At 45.2% G+C, this 19615-nt stretch overlaps 1 protein-coding gene across 2 annotated transcripts in view; it reads right to left on the minus strand.

Annotated features, from left to right (window-relative positions):
• The window catches only part of arih1 (ariadne ubiquitin-conjugating enzyme E2 binding protein homolog 1 (Drosophila)), a 24558-nt gene extending 5695 nt beyond the window's left edge, over positions 1-18863 (minus strand). For both annotated transcript variants that reach the window (XM_062546696.1, XM_062546695.1), the window contains exons 1-10: positions 18372-18863; positions 14151-14218; positions 13886-14030; positions 8014-8106; positions 6517-6572; positions 3213-3279; positions 2584-2690; positions 1504-1546; positions 352-423; positions 74-204 (exon numbers count right to left, since the gene is read on the minus strand). In XM_062546696.1, coding sequence (XP_062402680.1) covers positions 74-204; positions 352-423; positions 1504-1546; positions 2584-2690; positions 3213-3279; positions 6517-6572; positions 8014-8106; positions 13886-14030; positions 14151-14218; positions 18372-18653 — 1064 coding nt within the window. In that variant the 5' untranslated portion in view covers positions 18654-18863. The remainder of the gene's footprint in view (positions 1-73; positions 205-351; positions 424-1503; positions 1547-2583; positions 2691-3212; positions 3280-6516; positions 6573-8013; positions 8107-13885; positions 14031-14150; positions 14219-18371) is intronic.
• Between the last annotated feature and the right edge of the window lie 752 nt (positions 18864-19615).

Here is a 19615-nt window from a genome sequence, read left to right on the forward strand (position 1 = left end):
AGAACACACTCCCCCTCCCCCCCTCTCTCTCACACACACACACACTCACGTCACACACGCTTAATGGTCTTACCATGCAGAGCCATGGGGCTCCCAGGGCCCGAGGCAGACCCAGCAGAACTCAGCTTTGCAGTTCTGGTTCCGGCAAACCATGTGGTTGCAGCCGCCGTCCTTCTCTATGGTGACGTGACACTTGGGACATTCCTGCGGCAACACACAGCACACACACAAGAGACTGCATTACCCACAAGGCCTAGTCGCTCCATGCATGAAAGGAGGCAATAAGAGGAGGGCTGGGAGATGAAACACAAAACACACACACACACACACACACACACACACACTACTGACCTTGGTATTTGCAGCAATCCAGTTTGATGTTTCGCTGTCGTCGTCACACTTTTTGATCCATTTCCTCAGCCACTAAGATAGAAGAGAGGGGTTGCCATGACAACTAGTATTAACACTGAGGTGGTGATGTGCCCTTTTATCTTTGCTTAGGGTGCGTTCGTAAATTCACTCTGGCACTGAATATTGAACAGTGCCTTCCAAAAGGCAAAAAGACGTGTGTTCCTACGTCAGATAAGAACAACATAGATACTGACATAGACTTGTGGGTTCAAATAGGGATTCATGTTTCATAAAGGAACATGACAGTGAGGATAAATAACTACGATTAACTACGAATGATGACAACAATTTTGACTAATAACTAATTCATGGTCTGTCATTTCTAAATCAGTCTGTATCTGTTCCATTTCTTCAAAACACATTATTCTATAGTTTTCGGTTAGACTGATGTCACACTCTGGACACTTCTGCTGAAGGGACAGGGTCCACTCTGAGAGTGTGACACAATTTACGAACGGTTTCAAAAGTGCCAAAAGTGTCCGTTTACGCGCGCACCCTTTGTCTTTGCTCACTCACAGACAGTACTGAAGAACACACTTCATGCAGAATGGGCAGACACCATCATCGCATCCCGCTCTAAGACATACTTCTGACTCAACTCAGTTGTCACATATAGCAGAATTTGGCAGAGGGTTCTCGTTCAGGTCGAGAGGAAACTAGCAATCTGTTCAACTGTGCTTTCATTGCCATAACAAGTAAAACGAGAAACCTGTTACTTAGAAGTTTGTCAGCTTTAGCCAATCAAAGCCAGCATTTTGGAAAATGCATCTCCAGAAATCAAACAAACAAACAAACAAAACAAAAAACAGGTTTTCTATTTCTATTTTCAGAAGCATGGATATTTGTCAGTACAGCTGAACAGAACTGCTGAGTGAACGTTCCCCTCATTCTCCACGGGCCAATAGCTAGGATTCCCTTCTACCCAAACACACGGCAGCACATAAACACACCACTTACTCATTTCTTGACAGGCGCACTTATAGATAGATAGATAGAACAGCCCCGGGGGGGGACAAGAGACACAATTCATGATTGGCGAGTGGCGGTTTGAACCAGCCCGAGGGGTTCCGACAGGGCTGTTCTTTAACATACCTTACACTTGACGGGGTCATGCCAGTTCTCTCCACAGTTGAAGCTGAGACAGAGGAGGAGACACAGAAGAAGAACAACAACAAAACATCAAACTGAATCATGAAAAACACACCAACGAACACACACACAGGTGAGTAAATGCTCAGGGCAGGCAACGGCTCTGGGATCTTCCGCCGGGTACGTCAACAAGAGATGTGTCTGTGTGGGGCATGACATGTGTGTGCTCAAACGTCTAGGTGTTGACTGAGAGGCTGCCAATAATTGTCGATTGTCAAGCCCAGGTTCCGCCTCGGAGCCGTTGAGTCCTCCGACATGCCCCGCAGGCTCAACACAGTCATAGCTACAAACAGCGTGTGTGTGTGTGTATGTTCTACAGTATGTTTATGTGTTTGTGGGCTCCACAGCCACATGAAGTCACACAAATGGCCATGTCCTCCCCCCACATCCCATCCCCTCCCAGGTGACTGAGGGCTGTCCAGTGAGCCTTGCAGGGCAGACAGGTGAGGTGGGGGCAGTAATCTGGGCGTCTGACTGGAGGCCTTCGCACAGGTAAGCGCTTTAGCCGCTCCTCTGCGCTCCAGTTGGACGGATTAGGGAGTGACTCACAGTCATGGGGGTAGAAAGAGGGAGAGATGGAGGAGGAGGAGGAGGGGGGGGAGAGAGAGAGGGAGAGAGAGAGAGAGAGAGAGAGAGAGAGAGAGAGAGAGAGAGAGCGCACTAGTGCAGATGCAGAAGAGTGAGAGTAAGACACTGAGGAGCGAGGGAGGGAGGGAGAGAGAGAGTCGAGGAAAGAGAAAGAGAGGAAGACAGAGAGCGGGCGAGAAAGCCAGAGAGCAAGAGCGAGAGGATGTCGAGGGGTTTAAAATGGCCACTGTCTTGGGAGTGGTTACCGAGCAACAGTGCCTGCCCTGGCAACAGAGCCAATCCCCACGCCACCCCTCCCCACCCTCCAGCGGCATCTCAAGCCCAGGTGCCAAGGGGACTCAGGGCAGTGGCAGACGCAGTGTCATCAGGAACACCCACGCTATAGGCTGAGAAGGGTGTGTGTGTGTGTGTGTGTGTGTGTGTGTGGACACTTACCAGAACTGTCGGCCACACTTGCACCTGACAGGCTTGGCGTCAGGGTACTGGACTTTGACCACGTGGTGGCAGTCGGGCGCAGGGCACCACTTTAACAGTCGATTGCACTGTGTGGGAGTGAGGGGGGAGAGGGCAAGACATCAGCAAAGCTGTCAAACCTCCCTTTCAGACAGAATCCCCATCTTGAATTTCCCCTTGGGGGATCAATAAAGTATCTGTCTGTCTGTCTATCTATCTCTACTCTGGTGCTGATGTAGTTGTGATATTGGGTTAGTTTGATCAGCAAAGATGTCTACAATGATGCAACTCTCCTATAAACAGTTTGCTACATGATTCAGACTTAATGAAAGCCAGCCGAACAAAACTTTCTGGTTCTTCTACTTTGAATTTTCCATCTATGGAAATATTATGACCATTATGAACAGTGTGATTGCATCAGAGAATATATTGCTTTAGCTGGCCGATCCTCTGAGTCTGTACTGTACATGTATAAGTGAGCAATAAAAAGCTCAAGGATACGAGTGGAATCTCATTTAAAATCTTAATATACGACTTTGCAATCTTCTTCTATTTTGTAAATATGACATTTACGTCTATTGGCTAAATAAAGAGAAAGAGTGCAATCTTACCTCTACAAAGCTATTAGTAATTAAATGCTGGTACTTCAACTTCACTTTTGAGTCTGTGATCAGCCTCCTGCAGGGGAACAAGCACACAGAGAGAAGTCGTCACTACTGAGGTGATGAGCGACCACCCACCCACCCACACATATATATACATACATACATACATACATATACACACACACAGCCACACACACACACACACACACAGCCACACACACACTTTCTGCTACAGTGGACAGACATGAGTCTCGGAGCCGGAGCAGGTTGTAGGCTTAGTAGCCTTAGTAACTGCAGCAGTGGCAACCAGATTCCCAACACAGAACAAATGACATGTTGATATGATATCTCTCAGAGCCTCTCTCGGAGCACAGCTTTGCTAGGCTGCTGCAATAACAGGGTGAAAGGAAGGGTACCGTGCGCAAGGCTGAAGCATAAAAAAAAGATGTATGTGTTAAACTGAAAAACACTACCACTAAAAAGTCTTAGGGCTTAGCCAATCGTAGCCATTCCCTGTAAAGACAATGATGCAATAACACCCATTCCAACGTGGCACATATTTGCAGAAATCTGAGAACTGCATACGTCTGGTTACTGTAGTAGCTGTGCTCTGACCAGACTTAGCCAGCTCAAAGCCTGACTCTGCCAACAGCCCCATGCCAAGGGAGAGCTAACGACAGAGCTTTACCAACATGGCACATGACGGGCACCGATCTAAGAGCTCAGACAGAGCTCCACCAAACATGGACACACCACGGGCACAGGCCTGGCATCTCACATCTGCATGCACGCCTGGTGGTTCCTGTTGCCGTGGGCTGAACAAACGCCGACATGGCACATGGCACATATCACAGGCACAAGACCTGAGAGCTGAGCCAGTTCCATCTACCAGCTCTAAACAACAATGAGCACCTGCCATCAGCTAGGAGCACTGTTGGAAACAAAACAGTGGACACTATGGTCACTATACGGTGTCTTAAGAGCAGTGGTTCTGCTTTAACTTACATGACTGGGCAGTCCTCTGCGAAAAGAGCAAGAAGATGTGGCTGTGAGCGTCTTGCTCTATCTAGCCTGACTCCGCTCAATCTCTTTTCCCTACAGCACTCTGTCTGGAATAGATTGATCCGCCTTTGTTTACTTTGGCAAGAGCACCTCCATCCAACCAGCGAACAGAGGGCGTTCCTTAGTCTGGCTATCATCACCATACTAAGCTCAATCTTTTAAGATTGAACGTTAGTATGAGGAGGATGCGCTTTGTTTATGTGATCAATGGGCATCACTCAAATGACTCTGTACGCTTGGATAGTCCTTCAACCAATCAGACCAACGATCCGGTGCGTCTTTTGGATAAGCTAGTTTCTGATTGGAGCCAAAGGTTCTGGCAGGGAACAGAGGAAATAGGTGTGCAGGTTTTTGCCAGGCAAAATCCAAATTCGCTGGAAGTTCAGGCAGGGTTCACCCAGCCTAAGTATTCCTGAGAGATTGAATTACATTTATTGTTACTGTTGCGTCACCCATGGTTAACATACGTCATTACCAAACGTTAGTGATTGCTCCAACAATTTCAAACTTCAGACAAGAGTTCACCAACCAGGAAATACACGTTTGCAGAGAGTCTGGCCTAGATCCAATGGCAAAGTCAGAGAGTCATTGGTCTCCAGGCTAGTCTTCCTCACCTTCCTGCTCAAACTTGTCAAGGCTCTTCCTGTCGTGGGAGTTGAGACGGCATTCATTTCCGAGGAGCAGTGAGATTGTCACTGAGCGTCATCACACGCCAATGGATGATGATCTAGTGAGTCACACAAGATCCAGTCCAACGCTTAAAACCTCAAAACACTTGTGTACTGAGACTGGACTGGAGTCGGACAATCAACCCATTATGTCTACAGACAATCCAAGCTGGAGGTCAATTTCAGGGTGTTGCGCTTTCCCAGGTAGTGTGACACTACAATCAGTTCCAGGTTAATCTGCAATCTGGGTCTCTATGTTGCGCTACTAACACAACTCTGAGGTCCTGGCTTAGCCTCAAACACTCAAACACACACACACACACTCAAACACACACACACACACACACACACAGAGGCATGACACATCCTCTGCTGCCCAGTGTGGTCAGGATGTAGGTTAAGACAATTACTTTTAAGTCTTTAAGGCACCACAGGGCTATGAGGAGGAGGAGAGCAAAGACCAGGATCAGATGCTACTAGCACTCATGGCTTTTAGCCGCCTTGCTAGCACAGCCACAGTCCACGGCCAATGCTACAGCCTCAGGTCTAGTGTGAGACAGTGGTTCTTCAGACTGGTTACACGTGCCAAAACTCTGTCCACCCATTGGCAAACTGCAGCGCAAAGGTAACATCTCCTCAGATGTATTTATTTGTAAGAATGGGCTACTTGCATGAAAGCCTCCCAGTGCGCTCCTTTGAGACTGAGGCTGGACTGAGTCCACCGGAAAACAGTCACAGCAGCAAGCCTGCAGACCCGCCAGTCTAACCTTTAGGCGGCTTCTCCTCTTACGTCAGACGCCATCTGGCAAGATCAAATTTACCTGCACAGTAAAATCTACCCCACACTGACACACTCGCCAAAGTCTCCTCCGGCCTCCCCCAGTTCGTACTACAACCCAAACATTGCGAGGCTAAAAGCAACTCCTCACTGGCTAATTAAGGACAAACTACAATGTCGGTCCTTACTTTGGGGCGTCTGTTTTGACTAAAAGCAATTCACAAAGTCCCACGCTAGTCAGCTTGTGGGGAGTTTGTCCACCTGAACCTGAGGTGATTCATAAGTCCCAGTGACTTCTTTGGTGATAATTGGTCCATGATGACTTCCTCTCCCTCCCTCCCCTCTCCTTTCTCCATCTCTACAGGCGTGGATCACAACAAGTTGTGCCTAGAGTGCTGGGGAGATCGGTCGATAGCTCAACCAAGACACCTAAGGCACCGGTCACACCTTTAGATGGCTTTTCCTTTTCTGGCAGACACCATCTGGTGAGTAAGGAAACATCTACCTGCTGTCATAGACACACACACCCTGGAGCCCAGCCCCTCCACACACACACACACACACACACACACACACACACACACACACACACACACACACACACACGTGTTGTCTTACATTACTGCCAGTTGTGTCACTGCAGCCTGGCACAGTGGGGCTCTAAAAAGACACCCGAGGAAGCATGGTGGTTCAAGTTACACACACACACACCACAGACACCACACACACACCACACACACACCACACACACACCACACACACACCACACACACGTCTGAGGAAACAATGTAGGTCTACTTACATGACGGTGTTGTCATCCACAAGGATATCGCAGCTATGTGCTGGACAGGAAATAGTCTAAGAGGGAAAGAAAGAGAAAGAGAGAAGGGGGAGGGGAGAGCGAGAGAGAGAGAAAGGAGAGAGAGAAAGGAGAAAGAGAGAGAGAGCTGTGAGACACATGTTCAGTCCTGTCCATTTGAAAAGAGGGGTATAAGTAGTGACTTAATTGTGGAAACATAAACCCTACAATGGCATAACGAGAGCCAGTTTTTAATGTGGAGCTGGTATATGAGAGAGAGAGAAGAGAGAGAGAGGACACAGCTAAAGAAAAGGGAATCCATAGCTCCATACATCACTGCTGCAGGCATAGGCACGCTAAAAACACCCCTCCTGTCCTCTGTCTGCTCTACACACGAGACCCAGTTGGTGTGCAGCCCAGCTGGAGAAAAACCCTGTTGCCCAGCACCCTACATTAGTCATCCACTTCCTCTGTCCACACACAAACACGCTGGTCTGCTGACTTAAGAGTAGAATGTTTCATCCATCACACTCACTCACAAAAACACACACACATACACACACACACACACACACACATACATTCACTAACTGACTCATATACTGACTGTGGCTGCCCAGTACAAAGCTGCGCTCATATCCCACTGTACAATATGACTGAAGTGAGACCGGAGACTACCCCACCCCGGGGCTGCTCACGCTGCTCCAGCCAAGTGATCATACGGCTGAATTAAGAGCGGAGACACTTCCCAACGCTGCTCTCAGCACAGTGCTAATACTGTATGAGTCCCAGGGAGACTACTGAAATCTGATTGCCGCAACCAAACACCCAGTTACTACAGCGTTTGTGCAGCTGAATGGAAACCTGTGACTTACTGTTTTTACCCATAAACTCTAAACGGCTGAACTGAGACCGGTTTTGAACCAAAGCCCAGATATGGATGACTTGAGACCTGCCGTATCCAGGGCTACCATATCTACCGTTAAAGTGTTTATAGAGCTGAATAGAGACCCAGAGAGGCTCAGAGTCAATAAATATGTTTCGGTGAGGAAGGTGTAAGCATCAGTGAACAAGGACAATACAGCACTGTGTTGAGGACGAGGTATCTCAGGCCGATAAGAGGGAGAAGGTGAATGTAGCCTCACATACACAGATGACATGTTGGTATGCAAACATACTAATGGTCAAACTGGCTGTGACAAGAGAGCTGCTTCAGGAAGAACTGACGAATGAAAACAGAGAAGACTGTTGACCTGAGGTACAAGTGACATCATACAGTGTTTACCATAATTTCCCGACTATTAGCCGCGGTTTATACGTTGATTTTGCCAAATTTCTTCAGCTATGAGGTTAATAAACAGGGGTTAATCAATATGGTATCAATATGATTTTGTTTCTTTTAACTTGGATAAAACACTGTCCTGCGGCGTATACACAATGCGGCTTATATACGGGAAATTCCGGGTAGTTGCATTGAAAAGGAAAAGCAATATCCAGTACCTGTCCCATTCCCTCCTCTATGATTTTGGTGGTTAAGTAGTCGCCCCAACACTGCATACAGAATTTGTGACCGCACTCCAGGCCTGTGAAGTACTGTGAGAGAGAGAGAGACAAAGAGAGAGAGAGGGACAAAGAGAGAGTCATTATTGATGTCACCAATCTAGCTGACAGTCATTTGGACGTCACTTCAAGGTTTCGGCCACATGGTCAAATGGCAAAGACTGACAAATACGTTAAAAAAGGAAAATGGGCTATTACAGGACAATGTTGATTCTGGTGGCTTTTTTTCAGAGGGGATTCTGTTGCTGCTCTCCAATTAAGCAAGACTTTCACGATCACGTTTTAATTAATACACAACATCAAGGTCTAGATAAATGAATTACAAACATTCACAACAAATGAAAAATCAGAGAGTGTGAGAGAACAGGAGAGACCAAGAGAGAGAGAGGCAGAGAGTGAGAAAGCGACATTCTAAGCCAAGTCTGTATATATTTAGTACAGAAAATAAAGGGTGCTTTGTTCTGTCTCTCCCGCACCAATCAATACAGCCCATGGCTTGCCTCTCTGCCTTATCCTCCATGCCCGCTGATGGCAAACACAGACCTGACGAGCCACAGATGTGTCCCAGTCACCACTGTTTATCTCCGTTTGCTTTTTAACAGACACATTAAAACATTAACACAGGCGCCTGCGTGCCACAGCGTCTGTTCCTAATGTATGCACGACAAGAGCTGTATCCATATGAAGGTGAGTAAGACACAGGCAGGCAGAGACTCACATTTGCAGGGTGGCACCAGAATAATACGCCATAGGTTTCATTCACATATTGCCTGTTCAAGCTGCTTTCAGAAACACTCCATATTCTGAATGTGTTGGCTTAATATCACCCGATATGCTATGATCAGGGTCATTTCTGCTTCAGTAGTAGCAGCAGCAGCAGCAGCAAATGCATCTAGAGTAGATTTGGCCATGACAAACATCTACATCAAAGCAGGGCCAGAGTTGCTGTTCATTGCTATGCACCTGCAAACCAAAACACTGATTTGACTTCGCTTTCGAAACTAGCTCCTAAACATACTAGATAGATGCAAGATTCTCACGACTAGACCTCAAAGTTGTTCATTAACTATTAGTGTTCTAAGGAAGAAGAAGAAAAAAAACCTACTACAGTAGCTAAATGTAGGCCTACTTCCTCTTTTTGTCTGGAGAGGCAGGAACCAACAGTCATTCAAATATTTAACCGAATCCCAGCATGCTAACCTGAGTTTTATTCATTTGAAACAGGAAGTTTTATCAGCTGCAACAGATATGGTTGGATATGACCCAGCTGAATGGGGCGCCTGGTTTAGTGTGTGACCTGGTTTTCTAAAACATGCGTGGTACTCTGGTGCTGAAGGGCATAGTGTGTAGATGTGTGTGTGTGCGGTGTGTGTGTGTGTATGTGTATGTTTTGACTTGGTAAAGTAGGCTGCGTGATGAAACGTCTAGGTACAAATGGGTTGACTCTCAGAGAGTGACCAGGAGTGTCAGCGGCAGCTGCAGACGATGAAGGGCCTTTTAGAAGTGAGGAGGGGAACGGAGATAGACATTGAACAGTGACATTCCTGACACTCTCGATGTGCCCAATTAACACTACCACAATTATATTCACTTTAAAATGCCAACATATGGAAAACATAATATATGCAACCTTCACATTCAAAGGTAGGCTATACAAAGGTAGGCTCTACAGTACAAGATTGTAATCCCATATATTTTTGTCAAATTCAGCTAATTGTGCCACAAGGTCACCTACTGTAGAGTGCCATTCAGTTAAGAGTCTGCACTCAGAGGGCCCTATCTAGGCGAGCTGAAACGCATGGTCAGTGGCGAAAAGCTTAAATACATTTAGTACAGACCACACCTTTAAAGATTGAATTAAAGTGAGATATGTAAGTAAGATATGAAAAAGCCTTGCATCGCACTTTGCGCTAAGTGTACGATAGGGCCATGAAACTGCAGAGTTCGCATTCAGCTCTTGGGCTTGAACAATGGTTTGGAATGAGTCATTATTCACCTAATCTATAGAAGATCGAGTTCTGATCAGTGGTGGGATCAAGACGTTTACAGTTAACATGCATATAGAAATGCAAATCTATACACATAGATTGCTTATCAATTCAATCGTGTTATATCTTGTGTGAATCGAGAGTTAATCCACCCCACTGAAGCAAATCAATGTGTATGTCCTTTGGAAGATTGAATGCACATTTCAAGTGTCAGGATTTCTCATTCGAATAGGTAAAATGCACATTAAAACGTTGGATGGAAACCCCGCTTACTGCTCTGTATGCGTAGATTGAGGAAGATTGGAGAATGGAAACGTCTTCTAACAAGCTACACTCACCGTGGGGAGAGAGAGTTAGGCTCAGGTAACACGGCAAAAATAATGAAGAGAATGGCGAACATGTATGAATACACAACAACCACATGTAAGTGAAGTCAATTGCACACATAATCCAAAGGGGCTGTCTTTAAAGCAACACTAAAGAGTTTTTGTACCTTAAAATAATATTTCCAAAATCATTTCAGTGGTTCATCAACTCGTTACAGGGTGAATGGCACTTCAGCATTTGCTTCGCGGCCCTCTATCGGCTATAACCACACTATGTAAGTTTAACAGATCGTGTAGCGGATCTGTAGTTCGATGGAATGAGACATAAGAAACTACAAATTTGACTTGCTTCAATGTCGCAATACATCATACTTTCATAAAATCATGCAATATACTCTACCTTGTCTGTGGACATTGTTATTTGCTGGATAAACCAATAGTGTGCGTGCTATAGAGGAAGTGCTTTAATGCTGCTTTAAGTTAAAGGTAAGTTGGAGTTGCAAGGCCTGTACTGTAACAGCCGATGACATGCCTTTCCTCTCCTTCCATGCATTCTTTACTACAAAAGATGTGTACACTCAAACACACACCCCGACAGGAAAAGCAAAAAAATACTTGCACTTTCATTTCTAAGTATTGACTCCATGAATGACAAAGGTCTTAAGAAAAACTAGAAGGCCTCACCAAGTACGTACACAAATGTTCCACAACAACTAGGCCTAAATGAGATTTTAGGGACTTTGCTGTGAGTCAAGGCCAACAACGCCTCTTAGCTATCAAAGTCACTAACTTATACACTAATCCAGCGAAACACGGAAGTAACACAAAGCCGCCATTACTGCGTGCCTGGCTGCTAAGAAATTAGCCCGTTGGTTCCATAGGCGGCTGTTGCAGAGGTTAGCTGTCATTAATACACGTCTTAATACTTTATGGTGTTAATAAATTACCTTCATTGGTAAGTTTTGGTACAGTCTGACATCATTGATCCAATGTTCCCTTTCACCTGACATTTTTATTCATGAGCGGGACCTCTTGTTAGACATTCTCTGACAGGATGCTTTCATTGAAAAGCACAGGCAAGTGTCACTCGTCACACTCGCAGGCACGCAGTAATGGCGATATTCAAGATGGCAGCGCCCATAAAGTTCGCGCTGGATTAGTGTATAGCCTACAACCTCCTTGTGTGTATTACTCCTCTGATCTCACTAACGGACACCAGTGTTTACAATTACTCACTTGTGCCATGCTCTCTTTCAATTTCCAAGACACAACTTCAGTCACATCTATCATTTTCTCGAGACACCCCATAAAACCACATAGTGGACTGTGTCTTTAAGTATGTCAGGCATTGATTGAACCTGTTTGCTATTCCATACAGCCTTCTTTTTTCTTGGCTCAACTGCTGCTTACGAGCAGGAAACTTGCAAGTCATGCTTACAGACACACACTGTGGGGTGGGAATAACATGTCCCAGTTAACAAGCCCAAGCCCAAGGGCTTCCCTCTCTGAGACTTGATCTGGTTAATCTACAGACCGTGCTTATGGGAAAACAAATGTATACATCAACATATGCACGCACACCTCATACGCAGGCACGACTTGCACTTCCACAAAAACGACATGGCCATGCAGAGCAAACGCTTGTAGCCCAAAGCCCTTCACTCACTGACTTTCACCCCCATCTGATCACTAACCGTCAGTCATTAACACGGACTATATAGTCTATAGGCCACTTCCTCTCTCAGGGCGTATTCACACCAGGCACAGTTCATGTGTACTGAGCCCAAGTACGGTTCTCTCCCATTAATGGTCTGCAATCACACTGCATACTATCAAACTGTACCCAGCAACTGTGCTGTGCTCTAGATTCTTTGCATAGGCACAATCATAAGCCCGACCGTACAGTACCCGAGTCCACCTACTCCAGCAGACCCGTTCAGTATGGAGCGATCAACCTGGTCAAACAAACCGGACATTTTGGGGGTCAACCGTACTCGGGCATGGTACTGATGGAATAGTGCGAGTACGCTCTAAGAAGAAACAATATTCTAGTACTATTCGAGTGTTTGGGATTCAGCACAAAAACACTCTTTTCAACTCTGACCAATCAGTGCGTCCTCTCCACCCCATTCATGTCCCAGTAGTCAAGTCTGATACAAATAACTCACCGCAAGTCTGACACATACAGACTCACTTTCAGAAACCACACCCAATGACGAGGAAACTAACCAGAGGAAAACATGCAATCATAATAACATAGTATCAAGCTGCACCAAAACTCAAAATGGTCATCTCAACAAGGATGCCAGTGTGAATACGCGTATAATAGAAGTCTCAAGGAAAACCTTGCAACTCAGCTGGGCTAGGCCCCCCAACTACTTTGTATACAAATGTAGTAATCCTAAGAGATTAGCAGAGAAAGCAGCTCATTAGAAATCCCCTCTGATGGGTAAGGCTGAGGGGAGCTAGCAGCTTAACCCCCCCATACACACACCAACCCACCACACCCACACTCAGACATGTAAACACAATGTCCATGTTGAAACCATGGAGGCATTATATAGATGTGGGAAGAGTGAGGAAGTAGGTCTACCGCCTTAATTCATTTCAATGGACGATGCTAGGCTAGCTAATTCAGGCAAAAAGTAAAATACCAGTCTCCTTAATTGACTGCCGCCATCTTCAAAAATGGCGTACGACGCGCTCACTTCCAGCCACATTTCCACAAACAAGTCAATTAGGTGCCACTTGACAGACGCCATTTTTAAAGATGGTGACAGAATACTCACAGAGCACACATCTGCTTTTGACTGCAAATGCACACACAAATTCTAAACACACATCTACTCTCAGGTGCATCCATGCAGGTGCACACACAACCGCTCTTAGGTGTACACATACACTCACACATGCACACAGGCGCACACACAATGCTGAAATACAGCGCTTCCGCCTTGCTTTCTTGTGACCCACCATTCACCAGTACCAGAGGCTGGCAGGCTATAAACAAGCAGAGTGTGACCGTGCAGACACAATCTCTGCCATCAGGCTAAACACAGTGGATGGGTAGTGGAGCCTGGCCGGCCGCATCCAAACAGGATCCATCTGACTGCAGGGATTACGCGAGCGAGAGTAAAGGGCGCCAGAGGACAAGCTGAGGGTCAGCCGGATCTGCGATCTCTCGTCAGGGAACGGCAGCATAGCCACATAGCACCAGAGAGAGTGAGTGAAAGAAAGAGGCAGGGCGCAGGGGGGAGGGGGCTAGGATGATAAGAGGAAAGAAGAAATTTCCTCTTTCATTTCCTCTGCTCCAGAAGACTGGAAATAAGAGAGCAAGAAAGAGAGAGACAGCACCAGAGAGAGAGAGAAAGAGAGAGAGAGAAAGAGACAGAGAAAGAGAGGCTGAGAGAGAGAAACAAAAGAAAAAGAGGACAACACTGTGAAAGGAGCTCAGGGAGGGCAGCACTGAGAGCCAGCGTGTAACCGGGGACTACTGACCGAGTTGGGGTAGTTGAGATAGCAGATCTGGCATGGCATGTCCTGTGCGGAAGAGCGCGTGTTCACCAGACGCGCCCGGGACTTCTTACTGGGGTTGATCACATGGCACTCGGAGAACAGCTTGTCCAGGTTACCATCAAAGTACCTGTAGATAGGACAAAGGAGAGAAAACAGCTCGACTCAAGGGTCTTGGAGCTGGCAGATGCTGTGGGTTTCTGATGCAATCCTTGTTCAACACACACACAAAAAAAAAAAAAACACTTGCCTTTCCATCAGCTTCTCTTTGTCCCAGTTGAAGTGACTGAGAAGTATCCTAGTTATTGTTGCTGGATTCTGTGGGAGAGAAAAATAACAGAATGTTGTTAACTATTTCAAATCACTCCCCACAATCCCCCAATCCACACCCCAAAAGCCTCACATAATGATCAAAACATTTCAGGTTTTCTTGATGGGTGTTGGGCACTTAGAGGACTTGTAGGGAACTTTGTGCAATTCTTTAACTAAAAGCAGACAACAACAGGCATAAAAGCAGTGGAATGTTTATCTTCATGGGTCATTGTATGTGGAAAGGCCATCTTGGGCTTTAAGCTGGGATGAGAGTACTACATGACCAATCATGCAGTGGTAACAAGTTATCTTGGCTAACTATGAGAGTTATCCTGGAACCCTTACTGTACAACACAACATTCATCGGACATTCTACTACTCCACCAAAGGGAATGGATTTATGAGAAAGACGGCTGAAGAAACACACGTGTGCATGTGCGTGTGCGCGCACACACACACTCACAGGCAAATATCATCTTTGTTTCACACTAATACCCGCGCAGACGAAACACAAAGCAGGAAGGCAGCCTTGAGCCTTCTTTTGCGAGGTCTGTGGAACGGCAGTGGCAGGGACAGTTCTGTTCTCGTCTTGAGCACACAGTACGGGAAGCCATGGAGAGACACAGGCTTTCTTGTGGCTCGCTGGCCACACAAAGCCTGATGAAATGAGGTCACTCTTCTCCGTAATTGTGGACGCAAGCCGCACGGAGAAGACACTCGAGGACACGTGAGCACTGGAGAAGAAACGTGTCATTATATACCTTAGCCTGGCCGGGCTTGATATGACCCCTTGCCACCAGGACAATGTTAAATGAGTTGTATTGTCCGGCTATTGGTGGATAGATAGGGCATCGTTCATTCCATCCCTTGTCAGATCAGCTTCACGGACTGAGAGTGAAATGTGGTGAAAACCAGTGTAGTATCAGGACCGAACAGGCCTGAGCAAAGGCAATTAGTCCTCCTTTTGCCTGTTAATGAATGTGTAAGCCTAACCAAGTCTGAGAACAAATTGACAAGTGATGTGATGATCATGACAGCAAAGATTGCAAGTAAAGTAAAGGGAGTGGGATTCAGGAGACGCCTTCAACCAAAACATTATGCACTTGCAAAGTTCGAGAATCGAAGCGGCGCCAACCATTTCATAGGCAAATACGCTACAGCGATTCCACAACGAAGAATTAGGCTAACAATGAACAGAAGCTGACATGCAGTTACAAAGAAGAGCAAAGAATAGCAATCCATAAACATATGGGATGCAAATATTTGTTGTGCTGTTGATTTGAACCGGTTTTTCTTCCTCCTGTACACAAATCGATAGACTCTGCTTGCTAAGCTATCCAAATTAGAGTAAATGCAGAGTGACTCACACAGTCAGCTACATTAATATATTTTGAGCAAACAACTAGCCTAATGATCTGCCCAATGACTCCTCAATACAGTTGCAGTAATCATAAAAGATTAGTCATTCCCATATCTTTCTGCTGAGGCAATGGGACTTGGCTTTTACAAATGTATTTTATTGTTTATTGTCTTGAATTATCATTATTTTTAAAAAGGCAGGTTAAACTAATCCACTCTGCAATGCAATGTGACCTTCCCAAACAACACGCTTCAGTGAGGTCTCCAGGGACTGTCAATTACCAGAAGTACTTTGGTTGCCTCTCTAAGCCCCCACAGATAAGACTGCTGAACAGAGACAGACCTTGTATGTATTAAGACAGTATCATTGTCATGCCAGACACTGTTTGCGGTCTGAGTTAGTGTGTCTAAAATCAAAGCTTTTCTGTCAAAGCATTTTTTGTTTTCGGATAAGTCCGCCAGCTTGATTACAAATGGAGGTGGGAGCTGTGTGAGAGAGGGTGCTGGTGTGGTGGTGCCTGGGTTTGGCCTGTTCAGAGGAGCAGTGCACGCCACAAGGGATAGGAAGCCAGCACACATGCTGACTGCCGGGATATCTCAAGACAGCTCTGCAACAGCTGCTTCCACCTGGCTCGACAGGCAGAGCATGAGGCTGCAACTAGACACCCACACAGCACTGACAATGGATGGCAGAGGAGGCTGTGATCTCTTACACAGGCACACTTGCCATTTTTGAAGCAGGCCTACTGCAGCAGCCTTTGGTGTTGATCTTGGCTTGTTGCAATTTGGTTTCTACGGCAGTGATAAAGCTAATGTTTGAAACTCCTCCTTCCTGGCATTGTTGCAGTTATGAGTCATGTACAAATTCATAGACCAGGATTATATGTCCGACCTACATTGAGAAAATAATGGAAATGATCCCAGGGCATCACCGATTAGGGTTTGTGTGGAGAATATCTCTTGTGTTGCCTGCTAAGAGACCCAGCATGCAGAACTACGCAAGATAGGCAATTATTTGGTTGAACAGAATCTGGATTTTTTTAGTAAGGGTGGTGGTGGTGTAGGAGTGCAGGGGTCAAAATTAACTTTTTGAAATGTGAATATCTACCAGCCAGAGACAGATGAACTGGTGAAATCCACCAGCCATTCAATAGGAAATATGCATTTTCTGTCTGAAATCTCCCAGCCAACTTCAACATTTACCAGCATTTGGCTGGTGGCTGGTGCTAATTTTGAGCCCTGTAGGAGTGCATTTAAACTATTGAGGGGGTGAGGGCTTATATAATGGAGGAGAATAGGAAAGGCTAAAACTAAAACGGCAGAGGAGCTGCAAATTAACTAAAGGCAACTAACATCTATCTCTGGCCTATGTCTAAACGTTGACACTACCTAGTCTATTCTTCTTACCACGTATCCCTCTTTTCTTTGCTAAGCTTCGTTAACCAGCACCGTCGAGAAGATTCAAAGTACAGGCTTGCCTGCCAAGCCACTGGGCTTAATGAGTCATTTCCTCATAAGAGAGAATGGCCAGTACTGACCCAGACAGAGTAGGGGTGTGCAATTTACTACGGTTTCGAATTTAGTCAGCTCCTAGCTCTGTGGTGAACAACCCAAAATATCTCATGCATAATGCCTTATTTGGTATTATCTGTTAGAAAAGCCATCTAGCCGAGTAGTCACGGCTTAAATGTCAGTGTCAGTGTGTCTAAAATACATCAGTAGACAACAGCGGTATGATAAGTTCACTGGAGCACACATTTTAACAAGGTTGACACCATCCGTATCAGGTCACTGGGTCATTAAGGCTGCTAAAATTGATCACTACCAAATATTCTAGATAGCAAGGCAGGCTAGCTATCTAGCTTGAGTATTAGCTGGCTAGCTGGAGTTAACACTGCCGACAGTAATGTTGTTCTATGTTGATGAGGTGTATCAAAAGACATCTCTGACATAAACAAGTCTTATGTAAACCACAGAATTTAAAGTATTCGTCCGCTAACAAATAGCGCAAACAGCCATGATGAGATTTTAGTTCCGCCATGTTGTTGAGAAGACAGGGCAGTCAGCTAGGTTATCTATCACTTAGCTCACCATCACGTCGTACACACCACTATGGTATTTGATGATAAAAACACCAGTAAAGGCATAGATGGAAAAAAAAGGTTAATCGTGGCAACAATTAATTTACTTCTGCATAGCCTACGAATAAAGGAGGCATCTCGCTGCCATGAATTCATTATTGTCCATGTCCACCACTACTATAAACGGCTTGCCAATTTGATTTGAAATTTTAACTTGCACATAATAAGCAAGCTATTCTACAGGGTTGCCAAGCAAATTACTTAGATAACAAGTTATCGCTACATTCAATTGCTGTTACGTTAGGTTATGTGTGCGTCCCGCTGTTGCTCTATTTTGATAGGCTAACTTGTTAGATAGCTTGCTAGCACTTTGAAGTTTGGCAGGTAGCTATCCATGGCCTAATTATGCGCACAGCTGATGCATCACGACAACATTGCGAGCAAACGATATCAATCTTGCCAGCTGGTTCGATGACATGTTTGAAATGTGTACCTATAAGACTGTTTGAAGCAAGATAACTTGCGCTTTATTGATCAGCTAGCTAAGTTTTTTTCATGCTAGCTTTAAGTGAACATGGATAGCGCTGACCCCATTTTACAAATTCCTCACTTAGCCACCAGAGGCAAAAATCAGGTTGCAATTCATTTCAAATACATGGTTTGATAACTTTTTGCATCACTTGTCATTAAAGACGCTTCAGTATCCCTTACCCACTTACCTGTATGACCTCGTTGACCTCCCTGATACACTCCACCATATGTTGGAGAATCTGTTCGGCAGTGAGCACTTCGAATCGGTAGTCCTCCTCATCTTGACCAGGCCCGAGGCCGCTTCCCCCAGTTTCTCCACATTCATCTCGCTCACCACCGGCCACCACTGGATCGACCAGCTCCACATCCCCAAGTTCCAGGTTGTCGTCTTCAGTCTCCTCTTCAACGCTATCCTCGCTACATTCCTCGTCGTCGTCATATTCATAGTTATAACCCTCGTCCGAGTCCATTACTAGGTTAACTTCGGATTATGACAAGCCGAGTTATTGTTGTTAGTTGTGGTAGATTAAAGCCCGATACAGTGAAGTAACGAAATAAAACAAAACAGGAAAAGTGTTTCGCTGAGTAGCCAGTACTTCAGATTTTCAGATGCAGAGAAAATAACAACACAAGCGTCGCTGCTGCTGAGCCAACAAAGAGACGCAGCGTCATGAACTGACGGCGCGGCTACGTCATATGAGTGAAGACGTAGTTCAACCAATGTTATCAACGGAGTTTAAATACAGTAGATTGAAAACACATCTTTGCGCATGGTTATTTCTGTACTTGGGTAAAGGAAGTTGCCATATTGAGCAGGGCAGACAGACCAGACCATCTAAATCCAAAATAACTTAATTGATATGAGTGCAAAAGGATGATATTATTTGAATATTTGAATAGGCCATGACTTTGTAACGTCTTCAACTTTGGCAGAATAAAGAAAAAACAGCAGCAGACCTATCTTCCCTCTCGCAAATTGGTTTTATTTGCTAAATAAATAGAGAATGGCAAGGTTTCGGCAAAGTCTATACTCTTTCAGCATTCTATATTCGTTGGTTTCGGTTAAAAGCTGGTAAAAATCGCAGGTGTTTTAAGATTTTTGGCAATCGTAGGCCAAGCAGCTCGCCAACATCATATAGAATAATCTCGAGATTATAGGCCTACTGAAAACGAGGGCTATCCTCTATGATTGCACAAGAATTAGATAAATGGTAAACATCTGTAAATACAATTATTTATAAAGATAATGTGAGAATAATGATCCCTATTCTCACACATCGACTCAGAGACGCACTTCGTTTTCGTTTTTGCAGCCTAATTTTGGTAGGTCCTTTTGAAATCAGTCTACTCCAGCAGTTGTATTGTAATAAATAAGTACATTTTAAAATGTTTGTATACAGTCTTTGAAAATGGGTTTTAGACATGCTGTCAT

The sequence above is a fragment of the Sardina pilchardus genome, chromosome 10 (genome assembly GCF_963854185.1).
Source record: "Sardina pilchardus chromosome 10, fSarPil1.1, whole genome shotgun sequence".
NCBI lineage: Eukaryota > Metazoa > Chordata > Actinopteri > Clupeiformes > Clupeidae > Sardina > Sardina pilchardus.